Genomic DNA, 13,838 nt, shown 5'->3' with positions numbered 1-13,838 from the left:
TTCATCTTATTTAATTCAAAAATACTATTCGCGTATCAAATTAGCCACTAAAATCACTCACCAATGTATTTGTATATAAGTATATATGTGGTTTAATTTAGTTTCAACGTGTATTTATATTGCAACATGTATCTTATTTACGTAGTTGATTTCAATGTACACATAGCATAATTCTATGTGATTATTGTTCCCTAGAAGGGGAGTAGATTATCTCCAATGAAAAAAAACTGAATGGTGTCCAGTGTTTAGTCTCACCCTTTATTGTTCTCTATCTCTTATTTATTTTTAGTCTTACTTATAGAATTAAAGGTGAGAGATCATAATTTATTCTCTAAGTGTTAAAAAAAATGGAAGGATCCATTTTTCTCTAGAAGAGTATACATTAAAAAAATAGAAAACATGGATTGTCATTAACATATTATGTACATAGGAGAAAAATGTTATTCTCTCTACAACTAATTTAGAACACTTAATTATTACTTCCAACACAATAATTACTAAACATTATATATAAAAATATACAATAAACACATACACGTAAATTTATGTTTGCCTATTTTATGCTATTTTATTTAATTTATCATTTCTAATACCAACAATAATATATATTATAAAACATTAGAATAGTAAACCATGCACAAGATTTATAATGATAAATATTACGATGTCAAATAAAAAAAAATATTCTTTAGTTTCTTTGGTATTCCCAGTTATCATTTTGTTTTTTTTAAGACAGAGAACCTTGTCTAATTTTTTTGTTGGTTTCAATATTTTTCTTTTTATTTTGGACCTCATTACATACTTTTTTAAATTTTTAATTTCTTAGCCCATCCTACACTTTTTTTTCCACTATATGTGACCCAAATTAACTAGGTTAATTACTAGACAAAGCCTGCTATTGTGGGTCCAACTTCTACAGCCATTGCTTGTCACTTGTTAAAGTTCAAAGTCACATTTATACTACAAAATACACGCATACACCTTCTTAATTTGACACGAATGCTTGGAAGGAATCCTCCTTCAGATAGTAGAATTTCCCTTATTTAACACATATTTTGTAAAATGTAACGTTAACCTATCTTACAAACATGACATTGATCTCTTACTATATATATGACAGATTTTGGAATGATGAATATACTGTTTTACATAATCTCCGAATAAATCAGCATATTTTAAGCTATGTAAAAAGGTTTTCCATACTTTGAATTAATGCTTTCATTACGGGGAAAAGACATATTTCCTCTCTTGAATCTTACATCAAGCAAGAAAGAGAGGACATCAGAAGATTTTCCATAGGAACACAACATTGTCTCAGCTCCACACTAGTGATTAACGTATTGTTTTATCAATTTCAAAAGAGGTGAGTCTCACATGTAGAGTAAAGTAAATAAACCCAAAATTAGTCTTCAAAATAGTTATGAGAGGTCAATTTTCTGTATCGAAATGAGTTGTAATCAGTTTAGTTTTCCAAAAATCAAAATTCATTTTAAGATATTGCACAACTGTCGTTATATATTAGGAAGGGGATACTCCCATAAAAATGTCCAAAACAACTTTTTTTTAAGTTGTTGACGTGTCATTCTGTGATTGATTGTTTATTAAAAACCGGTTAATAAAATTTATTTCCAAACCAGATGTTTTAAACCCGGTTCGACCCATCCGGTTTACATAAACCAGTTCGGGTCTTTTTTTTTTTTTTTCCTTAGATCTATGAAACTATGTCGTTTCACAGTCTTCTTCCCCCTCGACATTACTGTCACTGCAGCTCTCTCATCTTTCACTCTGCCTCTCTGCCTCATTGACGCGAACTCAAGTCCTCTCCCTCTATCGGCATCGGTCTCTCTCACTGTCTCTGACAAGCTCGTCGTCGCTTTCCTGCTTTCCTCGGTCTTGCGCGCCTTCCCTACCCTCATCGTCGCTGGTGGCAGTAGCAGCAGCTCCCGGGACTGGACGTCGTCGTCGCTCCCTGTCTTGTCACCGCCTCGCAGTCAGTCTCGCGCCGTCGTTGCGCCCTTCGTCGCCGGAGACAGAAGCAGCAGGTCCCCGAACTTCCTCCTCGCCTTCAGCAACTCCTCGGCTTCCTTCGCACAACCTAGTCCTAATTTGGTGAGTTCCAACAAATTTTCCTGTTCTTCCCTTTTCTGTTTTGTTGCTATCTTTGATTTTTTGGCTGAAAATATCAATTAATTATTCTCTTTGTTGCTGAAAATAATCACATTGAGTGAAGATCACTAATATGGGCACATGGATATTCATAAAAACATGAACTTTATCAATGATTGAAGCCAAAATTGGGAATTTTTAGTATTTTGTTAATAATTGTATAATTGGGATCAAACAGAATTAAAGGGGTTATGTAAAAAATTAGTAACTGAAATTAAAATGGACTTTGAAATAAGAAGTAGTGGCACGAATAACTAACAATGATGTAAAGGAATCTATGCATGGAGTTTTTGAGATATAGCTAATTTTACATTATTGCTGGTGTGAAACATGATACTGCATTTGCCCCACAAACCAAAAAGGAGATCAGTGTATGTGACGCTTTCTCATGTTACTTTTAAGTTTTGTTTTCTATCTGGTTGGATCATTTTCTAATAGTGTCATGTGTATTCATTATAATGCATTTGCTATTTTGTCCCTAGTTTCGTATTTGAGTACTGGTGTTCTTCTATTTATATGAATCTATATGTGGCACCGGCTTGATGACCTTCAACCAGCAAGTGATGAAGTGATATGTCGTGGAATCACTGCCCCAAGCTTTATATGGTGTCCCCTTTTTTGGCGTGAGTACAGCGGCACGTAATTTTTGATAGTTTTGGTCATTGTCCCAGGAGTTATCCTAATTGTATTTTTATATTTATAGGGATTTAAATATTCACAAAATAAAAGTTAAGGATATATTTGTCTTTATATCAAAAAATTTAAACATAATTCGATTCAGATTGTATAAATCGATCGGATTAATCAGGTCTAATAATTATAATGCAAACAACTGGGTTTATTATTATTACTATAATAAATCGATTTTGTTCTGGTTTATTAAAAAATAAATTATTAATCGATTTTATAAAGATGACCAATAATATTATGAAAAATGTAATCACCTTTAAAAAAAGACATATTTAATATCTTTATCAAAGTAATCTCCTATTAGGAATGTATCAGGAATCCGCTTTATTTTGTTGTAATATTTTGTTGTAAAACAGTAGTAGGTACAAAATTTAATGTAATGGTCCTCTATTTTGGTAAGAAAACCATGTTTATATGCTCCATACTAGTGTTGTTAAAACTAGACCGGACCAGTCAATTTGACTGAAAAATTAGTAAATCGGAGTTTAAATTGATCCGGTCCGTTAATTAAACCAAACAAAGAAGAGAACTGAAGCGGTCAAATCCAAAGTGAACCGATAAAAATCAGTCAAACTCGGTAAAATCAGTCCGACCGAACTGCTGAAAGTTAAAATTTTTTAAAATTGGTGGGGTGAGCCGGTGGGTTTCGAACCCCTATCTTCAATGAAAAACAAGCAAGTCACAACCACTAGACTATCATATTTTCGATTATTATTAGATATTCTTAAAATATTAGTAAAAATATGTATTTTAAATTTTAATTTCAAATTTTAATTTTAAATTTTTTTATTTTTTATTTTTTATTTGTATAAGACCGGATTAACCGGTTCAACCAGTAACTCACCAGTTGAACCAATAATCCAATAATCCAATATCTTGATCGGTTCGATTACCGGTTCGGTTCTGACAACTATACTCCATACTGTTAAGATTCTATTAAAACAAGGTGATATGTGAAATAAGAAGATAAGCTAGATAAACTTTCAGCGAAAAATTCTAAGAACAATTGATTGATGCTTATTTTTTTTCTTCGCTATTTGCTTAGGAATTAAACTCATCCAGACTTATCAAATCAAACATGGCTAGGCCATAACACTGAAGTTCCTAGCTAAGAGTGACAAGTAGCAGTAATAGGATGTTTACAAAGGGAAGGTAATTTAGTTTCATGAAAGCTCCCTTCTTCAAGATCTTGTAGTTCAGCTACAGAGGGTTCAAGATTCTAGGGCAATTCCCATTCAAGAATCTGTCCCACCTCAGAGGGAGTCATAGACTTGGAATCCTCAATTAAAAAGACAACAAAAAACACAGTCAGAAGCAGCACTTACCAATCACAAATATGGTACAAGTAGAAAAACAATGGAAAACTTATCTGTGCAGATTGTAAAATCAAATCAGTCGAACACCATGCATGAATCTGGTATATTCCAGAACTAGAACCAGCACTAACTAGGTTACACCAATTGACAAACCCGTACTAATACAGGAATTTACATTTGTATGAAATTAAAGTAAGTTTCAAATATTCTATAATACCATTAGACTTCATTTTCAGCATGTCACTTTGTGTGCTCTTTTGTGAGCACAACGACCACAGAGCAACAATTCTGACTTCTTTCAAACATCCACAACATGTTTGATGACGCTACTAGCATGTGTTTTTCATAAAAAAAAAGCATCAAAACAAAGAGAAAATATGCTTTTTAACAAAAGGGCTAACGTGAGTTATTTATTAGAAGTTTAAATTGAGTCAATTGGAATTTCAAGAATCAATTTGAGGCTATCAAAAATTTTGAGAGACTATTTTAAATATTAAATTTTAGGAACCATTTTAAATATTAAATATTAACTCAGTATTGTACGAGAATGGACTTTAGATTATATCGATGAAATAGACCCCCTCCAAAAGAAAAATAAATTCCTTATCCAGACAGAAAACGATAAGACCATCTCCAGTAGGGAACTCATTCCAGTTCCTATTTATGGCCCACCTGTCATAAAAAGTAACTCCACATCAGCTTTTGCATCATAAACAATAAATAGGAACTCAAAGAATCTCTCTCTTTTCCATTAAAAGGAACTAACTTTAATCCCTATTGTGGTCCCACTTAATTAATTAATTAAAGTAATTAAAATTAATATAATTATTATTTTTTTATAATAATATTATTTAAATTTATAAATTCAAAATAATTCAATATTATAAAATATTAAAATAAATAACTTAAATTTGATTAGTATTTTAAATTTTATAAATAAAAATAAATAATCCAAATAAAAATTATTTTATAATATATAAAAATTAAATTTATTTTTTATGTAAAATAAATTTAATTAATTATGAATAATTATTTAATTATTTTAGATTTTATATTATTATTTTTTTAAAATAATTTGCCAAATGGCAAGTTATTATTGGTTAACTTGAGTCCCTGTTTAGAGGGATTCTCTCACCTTGACAGTTGACACCCCTGTGAGAACTCATTCCTTCTCTCCTCCAATGATTAGAGTTCCTATGTGTCAGAAAAAAGTGAAAAAGGAACTCACCATTGTAGATGCTCTTAACGTTGTCTAATTATGTTCAATTTTCAGAGTAAATATTTTTATTCTTCTTGAAAAAGAAAAATGAAAAACAAAAAGACTAACGTTGTCTAATTATGTTCAATTTTCAGAGTAAATATTTTTTTTTCCTTCTTCAAAAAGAAAAATGAAAAACAAAAAGACCTACATCCCGTATAAAAACTCGGGTCAGTAGGTCACAATCACACAGGAGACGATTCCACCAAATTGAAGTCATTGATCACATTTAAAATATTGCCAAATTAAATATTTATATACAGTTTTGAAGCAAATTCAAACATTTCAGCTATTCATGATATAATTCATATGAGAAACGCGGCAGAAAGCATACATAATCAATTGCGGATTTAATCAAATTCCTAATCACAAATCAATTTTACAACAGCCTATGTGCTAGTTGTGACTCTTAGTCAGCATCCCCAATCTCCCTTCCATCAAAGAATAACTGTACAAATTAATAATTTATAATGTGAAATGGGAGAAAAAAAAGAAACCGTTACTAAAACTTTTCTTTGAAGATGCCTCGACTGTCATCACATTTCAGAAGTGTCATCCGCTGCGATCTCGAATAGCCTTGCCTGTTATTGAGAATATCGATGTAATTCCGTAGCCTGTAACGGTCCGAGTTGGTCAGAGAGAATGGAGGATTGAGAATCAAGGATGGTGCTTCAACTAGTAGGAAGAGTAAGAGACGGACTGCCTTCGAATACAATGCAGCTGCACTTTCCATGTCTCCCATGAGCTCTTCCACCTGCCAACATATGACAATATAATAACTTAAGATTCGATCTTGGAATTAAATCCATGTTAGTTCAATTTCTTTTCTTCACCTTTTGGAATAAAAGATTTTAGGTTGGGAGGACTCTTTCCACTCTAGGGCCAAGGCATGCCCTTGACCTTATCGAGCATTAACATATATACTTATAGATTACTTAGTACTTACAAATAAAAAACCTAGTTGGCCATGTTAGTTCAAGTTTAATATTCTTGTAATGTCCAGACATCATGATAAATTTTGTACTATTGGGACGTGGCATGGTTTCTCTTTATTTTTCTTTTTTTAAAGAGGAAAGATCTAGACGTTTCAGAGCAAAAGAGAAGATTATATATGGTTTTCATCAACTTGGAAAGGCAAATGATAAGGTTCCAAGTTCCAACAAAGACCCTATGGAAGGTACTGCCGTGCTGGAGAAGAAACGAGTAAAGATAGCCAGTATTTGCACAATTTAGGACATACAAGATGATTTTGAATGAGATAAAAGGGAACTAAACATGAATGATTTGAGGTCAGACATGATTCATAGCAGACGTCGTTTGATTCATGTAGTCGACCTAACCTAATGGGACAAGGACATGTTTGGTTTCCTTGTTCAGAGAGGAGGAAGAAGCGGTGGTTGTGTTACAGGGCAACAACGGCATTTATGGTTACCCTAGTAACAAATAGTCCAGTAAATCAAACGCAAACCATTTTTTGTTGACACCGACTGATTTGTGGTTTCTAACTGCAATGCCAATTATAGACCTACAAATCTTTTCTTGAAATAACCTATTGTACCACAAAGATCATGATGGACTTATTTTCTCCATGTTCTCACTTTTAGCTAACTTATTCAGCAAGGCACAGCCATTTCTACATATTTTATTTAAATTAGAAAACTAAGTCCAAGAAGTTCATATAATAAGTCAACCAAGACCCAGTTATGTCTCACGTCTCAATCTAACTATGGGAAATTTAGCTACAAAGAAAAACTACTAAACTAGCATTGCTAGATATAATGAATCTAAAATTGTATTATGTAAGCTGGACCTAAAAATGGAAGAAAGTAGCAGAAGGGATTACTTACACCCCCATGTTTCCCAAAAGCAAGGGCAGATTGAAAAATTGTCTCCATTGCATCTGGCATCTCTGTGTTTCCTGCAATTAGGTACACATTATAAATGCTTTACTTTTATATATCATGGAATGAAAGTCATGTAGCCCTCTCCTCCATACAACCAAAAAACCCCCAAAAAAATTTAATTAAAAAAAATTCATGTCTCTTGTTAGTTATTACTTCCTATTGAGGACATAAATTGTACATTCAATTAGCTCATAAACTGCAAGTGAAATGTAGCTAGTAATGACCTTCCTAGAACCATTGCTCATAATGATTGTTGAGAAATAACATTACGCCCTATCACATTGTACACTACATGAGTTTCGTAATGTATTAAAGTTTACAGGCATAAAACAAAGAACTCTGGTTATAGCAGATGCAAAAGACAGCCATTTTAAGAAAGATAGATATCAATTAGTCGTTCTGCTCTTAAATTAAAATGAGAAAAGCTCATACCAGGTTCAATGGCTTTGGCAAGTTCTTCAGCATGCTCAAATTCCTTCAGAAACTCACTTTCAATTTGAGCTAGCATATCCTTAGACCCTTGGGTGTTTCCGTCAAAGCATTCTTCTGAATCAGAACTACCATGCTTCTTGCTGGCAGTCCTCCTGTATCTTAAAGTTTCTTGATTTGGACTACCTTCCATAGCTGAGGCAGCTCGTGTATGGCATATATGCAGTGCTTGCTTCCAAATGGCAAGAATTACAAGCTGAACAGAAAATGCTTCTAGCGGCTTTCCTGACTCCATCTTTTGATTTTCAGGAGGGAGAGGGCGATGTGGCAAGCAGAAAGAAAAATATCAAGAATCAAGATAAATAACTCTTCTCTTTCATAAATATGCTACTTAAGAAAATGGCATTAATGCCAAATGCAACAACAGCATGGCTCTCAATGAAGATATATAAACAGGTAGATAGGGTTCAATCATTGTTTAATCATTCTCAATTGAGGAAGAGATCCTCAATCACAAGTAGAGAGGGCATAAAAGCATACTGAAGGCACAACTCAACAGATTTACTATGACCGTATTAAAACAGCAGCTGGTCATTAGCTAATATCCATCCTCCTCATACCCTTCCACAAACTAGTTTAAGACCAAAAGCTAGAGCAAAGTGATCCACATCAAATGCCTTACTGTTAATTCATTCTATTATGGATAATAACTAAGCCGTGTCGCATTAGGTGGGGTCACCTACATGTGTCAAACGACGTTAAAGTTCTCTATCATGCATCGTATCCATCTTTAAAACACTATTTATAAATCTATTTTAAAATTTCTTATGTATCCCTATACCACTATATATGTGATTAGTGTCCATCAGATCCATTATCCTAACTAGAACCTCTTGTATATTCATTCTATTATAAATAACAGCCAAATAAAAGAATTCTTAAGTAGCCTATTGCATAATTCCAATTTAGAGTGCTGTATTCATTTCACCGAATATACGCATTATTCATTATACTAGACCACACAATGTCCTGACTCCTGATTAATTTAAAAGACCATACAATTGGCAAACTTCTGAAGCTCAAGACAGTGATAATCTGTTAAAGATTCCATACAAGATTATGCAGACTCCTGAATTTGAATGGAGAACATTTACATACAAAATTTGAGAGTCGCAAATATATAGAAAATTTACCTTTTCATTAACTAATTCTGTGATGGCAGATGCACACTGTTGCAATGATTTAATCCTTGTCATGCAATGGCCTGACGGCTGTTCATCACCTGTATCCATTGATCCATGTGATGTCCCAGGAGCAGAGTCCTGACTTTCTGAGCTTCCAATCTGGCATGTGCTACTGGTAGAAACTCCAACAATTGGCATTGGAGCACTTAATCTAGTGATTGTTTTTGAAGACTCTTGAGGAAGACTGCTTGACTTAAATGGGGAATGGCTTGGCTTTGAAGCACTCACTGAAGATGAAGACACATCAATAGGGGGCCCAGACACAAGAACATAATCTTGATCAATATTCTCCAGGGAATCTGCAACTGCCAATTAGAGGACAAATAAGCAGCATTATGTATAAATTACAAAGAACAAATCATGAATCTAACCATCAGAAACAGAACTAGAAAAAGGAAACTTGGTTTCATAATTAGTACCTTTTGAATGAGAATCGGTAAATCTTTGTTCTAGAGGTTCTAAAGGACCAGTGAGATTTCTTCCTGATACTTTAGGGTTGTCCAATCTTTTAGTCGTGCTTTCAGGTCTCTGTGTTACACTACTGTATCTGGAGGTATAGTTTATGTTGTTAGCAACAGGAGATGCTGGCTCTGGTTTATCTAGTTTTGTACTTAGATCAAATCCAATGGTAGACTTGATTGAAGACTTCTTTGAAAAGGAAGGACTCCCCTCAAGACCACTAGAATCATCATCTAGAAAGAATGGTAAGCAATCCTCTTGATAATTTTCCTCAGTCTTTCTTAAAGGGTCAGATTCTGCTGAACTAAATCCACCTACCAGCCTTGACGAACTTCTATTCCTACAAACAAAAAATATTTACACCTCCCAACTGAAAAACCATAATAAACTAAAAATCTAAGAGTCATCCTTGTTACCTCAACAGTTCAATCTGTTCTGGTTGCTTCTCAGAAAGGAATGGATGGTTAAAGAATTCTTCAAAAGTAAGACGTTCCACTGAAAATTCAATAGATAAGAAACAATGTATCAGAGTAGATTTGTTGGAATGGTGTGAATTAGCCACAACCCATACCTCAATTAATCTTTGACAACAGACGATATTTAATTATTACAAGCAAGCTTTATCTATCAATCATTCTTCAATCAATCCCCGAGTAATCATCAATAATCAATCCGAAGTTAATCATAGTTGATTTTAGGGTCCAACCTTTCCTTTATTTATTCCCTTCACAGTTGTGTATACTCTTAACAATCGAGTAATAATTTACCTTTGGAACAGGACCCTGTATCAAGTAATTATGTATCTAAATCTCACACAACAAGCCAAAATAAGCATTCCCCTGTCTCAAGTGGTCTGATCTCCATTAGCAGGAAGAACAAAATCACACTATTGCTTGACTCTTGTTAGCATGGTTAGCAGGAGGATGGTTCAAGTTATGTAAAAGCCTGAAACATCAAGGCAGATCTGTTGGCCCAATTTTGCTTTAAACGGGCCGCCACTTTGATGGCTAACAAAGCATATCTAATTTCACATAGAGAGGTTGGAAATACAACATTTCACTCTTCCACGCTCTCTCTACTGAAACTAGTTTTCCAGTAATAGTCATAGAATCACACAAGCAACTGTTTAACCAAACAGAAACAGTACAAGTTCTAACAATTAATAATTACCAGAGATACCAAATAAATATCCTAAACAGGTCCAGAGATCTTGCACTGTGATTTATCTCTCAAGTTTCAATCTGCAATATAATCAACAAATACCTGGATTTCGGCGTAGCAATTTCTGACACAAATCTTTGCAGTCAGAACTGAGACTTTGGCAATCAGATGGGAATACCAATTCTGTTGATTTCATAATGTTCTGTAGCAACTGCAGACCCCATGATTATAACAGTAAGCTAAATATGCAAGTCAAAGGAGTCATGTCAAGTTACAGACTCCATTTCAGATGACAGGATCAAATATTAACCTAGAAACCAGGTATGTTCCAACTAACATGTCCTCATGTCAGACACACATTATACACAGATACTTAGCAAACATGCTTACAAATGCGTGATTGACAATGTGTTTGACAAGCATTCATGTGTTAAATAGAATTCTTTAGTTTATTTGTTTATTTATTTACGTATTGTCTTGGACATGGTGTAGAAGCAACTAGACATAAGGTAAACATGGATAAGGTACAAAGAGCTTGGAAACATTTTCATATTTTTTCATCAATTTTATTACATCAACTTAGTTATTAAAAAGCCCAATCCACACCCAACTTCATCTAGTTGTAGGAGTGTGTACACAATGTCAACAAAAGAAAAACAATGGTAGAGAAAAAACAAAATTAATCTTTAGATGGTTCTTTAAATATTTTCTAGCACAAATACTTGAAAATGGCAAGTTTTATAAAGACAATCATTTAGGGGTTTATTTTCGAAACGTTAATAGATATAATGCCTCATAACTTATTGGGGTCTAGATATGATGCATATTGATGTATGACATATATCTAGAGTGCTTTGCCTCTATATTGTGCGCGCGTGTGTGTCCCTCCTACTTGAGTCCTTAAGAATTTGGTGTCTATGTCAAGCATTTCTAAGAGTGTCCATGCTTCAGATATAGCAATAAACTACTCTGCTTTCCTTGAGAGGCATAAAATATCAGTGTGGAAATACGAATTATATACCTGTATTTGATTGTTTCCGGTAAAAGGTGTTCTTCCTATTACAAGCTGAAATAAGATTGCACCAACACTCCAGAGATCTGCCTGTGTGTTTAATTCAGGATAATTAGGAAAGAAACCAACTATGAACACTGGAATTTCAAATATATTAAAACTAAAATCACCTTGGCATCATACTTCTGTAGTTGCATGATTTCTGGAGCCATGTAGAGTGGTGACCCACACAGCGTTTCAGCAAGGCCCCTAGGTTGCAGAGATCTGCCCATGAAGAAATTTATGTTTTAACAACTAATTTGAAGAAAGTAGTATAAGACACTCAAAAGAAACACAATGAAACAGAAACATTATAAAGTGAGCAAGGTGATTTAATTTGTAAACAGATTCATGTGAACAGATCTAACAATAAAGAAAGCAGTGAGAGATTTTAAATGAGACTTAAACACGCTATTGAAATATTTTTTCACTAATGATAAAAAATATAAACTGCACCACACACATAAACGTGTAATATTTTCGGTCCTAAAGATGCATGGAGCATCCAGTTACACTACCTTGCAAATCCAAAGTCAGCAATCTTCAGCACTGACTTCTCATCATTTCTTGACAGAAGGAGGTTCTGTTTCAAGGATGATAAGAATTACTAAGATAGACAAAATAACAATACGACCTTCACAGGAAGAACTTTTGAAGACTGAACAATTTATATTCTAGATATTAAATATCACCTACAACTGCAAGTTGCAACTTGTACCGAAATATGATTTCCCGCTAGAACACTTCGGTGTTCTTTAGTTGAGAGAATATTAATAATGGATTGGTAGAAGGGAAATGGATAAGATTGTGAACTAAATGGAACATAAACCAATTGACAGGTATTTATGTTGTAAAGATTAGGTTCAAACACAAAACCTGTGGTTTTAGATCTCGATGAATTACATTATTGTCCCGGAGAACTTGAAGGCCATCAGCTGTAACAAAAAGAAGTCTCCTTTATTACAACAAACAGTTAAAAGAAAAACAACTGCACAAAACCTAAAACCTACCCAGCTGCTGCATAAAATGCTTTGCGGTTGCCTCCTGTACCCTTCCACGGCGTTGAATGTAAAAATATAGATCTCCCCCTTTACAATACTCTAACACAAGATGTATCTTACCAGGAGCCTAAATAAAATGAACAATGTTTCTTAGCAAGTATTTTATTTATACACAAATGAATGCAAAGTTAATTTGGCACTACACTTGGACCAATAGTAAAGCCATCCAGTCCATACCAATCTATTCATAAAATACTAAATTCTTAGTCTAACCTCATGCTTCTTTGATTTCAATAAAATGAATTAAACCTTAGGCTTGAAGCTTATTCATAAATCAACACAAATGAACCTGCCCAACAGCAGATTTTTAGCCACTATATTTATTGATGATATGGTAGGCTACAATTAGCAAGCACTATCTGGAAGTATGTCAATAATTCAATATATTTCAAGCAGCTAACAGTATTTCAAGAACAAGCTATAGTCGCTCCTTCTTTTGTACAAAGCTCCAAAGGCAAGTAATAGACTCAACATGTTTTGCACAATGTGAGATCAGAGTTAACAGGGAGAGCCCATAATCATTGGTGACAGAGAGAGAGAGAGAGAGAGAGAAGCAACCGGAATCCTCAGTAGCTAGTGATCAGGAGCTTTGGCTCCCCAAAGCCAAAAAAATTGATATCGTAGTCATAATTCTGTAGGCAGGCACCCCATCCTTCCCCTTCTATCATATATCAAACAATGTCTTTAACCAGACCAAACTGCCTGGTTGAGCTAGTTGCACCTTGAATTGACCATGTTCTTCTAGTTCAATCACAAATATAACTAGTTGAACCCACTAACACAAACTTGACTTGTTAACTTAAGTCTATATAGCTCAACAAGAACAAAGTCTAATCCCACTAAATAGATGGGTCAAAAGACGACATTGCATCCTGTCATGAATCATGTTGGAAGTCAACCTCAGGGGGCAATGCAACATCTCAAAATCCACTGTTAACAACAAAAACTTGCACAAAACTCGTTACATGTTTCAAAGCCAAAACAGCACCTGTTTCACTTGCATAAGAAGTTGCCACCTCGTAAATTTCTACTTAAAAAGAACAAAGAACAAAGAACAAAGAAACAAAGAAACAAAGAAACTAAAACTCAGATAAAGAAC

At 34.0% G+C, this 13,838-nt stretch overlaps 3 protein-coding genes across 7 annotated transcripts in view; 2 read left to right on the top strand and 1 right to left on the bottom strand.

Moving 5' to 3' along the window:
• The window catches only part of LOC110269271 (uncharacterized mitochondrial protein AtMg00310-like), a 2,230-nt gene extending 1,066 nt beyond the window's left edge, over positions 1–1,164 (top strand). Inside the window, exon 2 of the mRNA XM_021116978.1 lies at positions 1,121–1,164. Within this exon, the coding sequence (XP_020972637.1) occupies positions 1,121–1,164 (44 nt within the window). The remainder of the gene's footprint in view (positions 1–1,120) is intronic.
• On the top strand, positions 1,699–2,851 carry LOC110268953. Of its 2 annotated transcripts, none has more exons than XM_021116099.1 (2): positions 1,699–2,109; positions 2,724–2,851. In XM_021116099.1, the coding sequence occupies exons 1-2, from the start codon at positions 1,714–1,716 to the stop codon at positions 2,736–2,738; spliced, it is 411 nt and encodes a 136-aa protein (XP_020971758.1). In that variant the 5' UTR covers positions 1,699–1,713; the 3' UTR covers positions 2,739–2,851. The 2 variants fall into 2 exon arrangements, with proteins under 2 accessions (XP_020971758.1, XP_020971759.1); XM_021116100.1 differs by having other exon boundaries at positions 2,649–2,789.
• The window catches only part of LOC107625614 (serine/threonine-protein kinase ATG1c), an 8,875-nt gene continuing 704 nt past the window's right edge, over positions 5,668–13,838 (bottom strand). Inside the window, exons 2-13 of one of the 4 annotated variants that reach the window (XM_016328299.2) lie at positions 12,689–12,806; positions 12,555–12,613; positions 12,197–12,261; positions 11,810–11,903; positions 11,649–11,729; positions 10,730–10,838; positions 9,883–9,961; positions 9,427–9,806; positions 8,957–9,312; positions 7,767–8,058; positions 7,278–7,348; positions 5,668–6,184 (exon numbers count right to left, since the gene is read on the bottom strand). In XM_016328299.2, coding sequence (XP_016183785.1) covers positions 5,933–6,184; positions 7,278–7,348; positions 7,767–8,058; positions 8,957–9,312; positions 9,427–9,806; positions 9,883–9,961; positions 10,730–10,838; positions 11,649–11,729; positions 11,810–11,903; positions 12,197–12,261; positions 12,555–12,613; positions 12,689–12,806 — 1,956 coding nt within the window. In that variant the 3' untranslated portion in view covers positions 5,668–5,932. Of the gene's footprint in view, positions 6,185–7,277; positions 7,349–7,766; positions 8,059–8,956; positions 9,313–9,426; positions 9,807–9,882; positions 9,962–10,729; positions 10,839–11,648; positions 11,730–11,809; positions 11,904–12,196; positions 12,262–12,554; positions 12,614–12,688; positions 12,807–13,838 lie in introns of those variants that run through there. The other 3 variants (XM_021116097.1, XM_021116096.1, XM_021116098.1) reach the window with 3 other exon arrangements.

The sequence above is a fragment of the Arachis ipaensis genome, chromosome B02 (assembly GCF_000816755.2).
Source record: "Arachis ipaensis cultivar K30076 chromosome B02, Araip1.1, whole genome shotgun sequence".
Lineage (NCBI taxonomy): Eukaryota > Viridiplantae > Streptophyta > Magnoliopsida > Fabales > Fabaceae > Arachis > Arachis ipaensis.
Note: the sequence above shows the minus strand (reverse complement) of the source record. Positions and strands in the feature narration are given on the sequence as shown.

Excerpts from the sequence above, each read along its gene's own strand:
- LOC110268953 (XM_021116099.1), top strand. The coding sequence starts at position 1,714 with ATGAAACTATGTCGTTTCACAGTCTTCTTCCCCCTCGACATTACTGTC.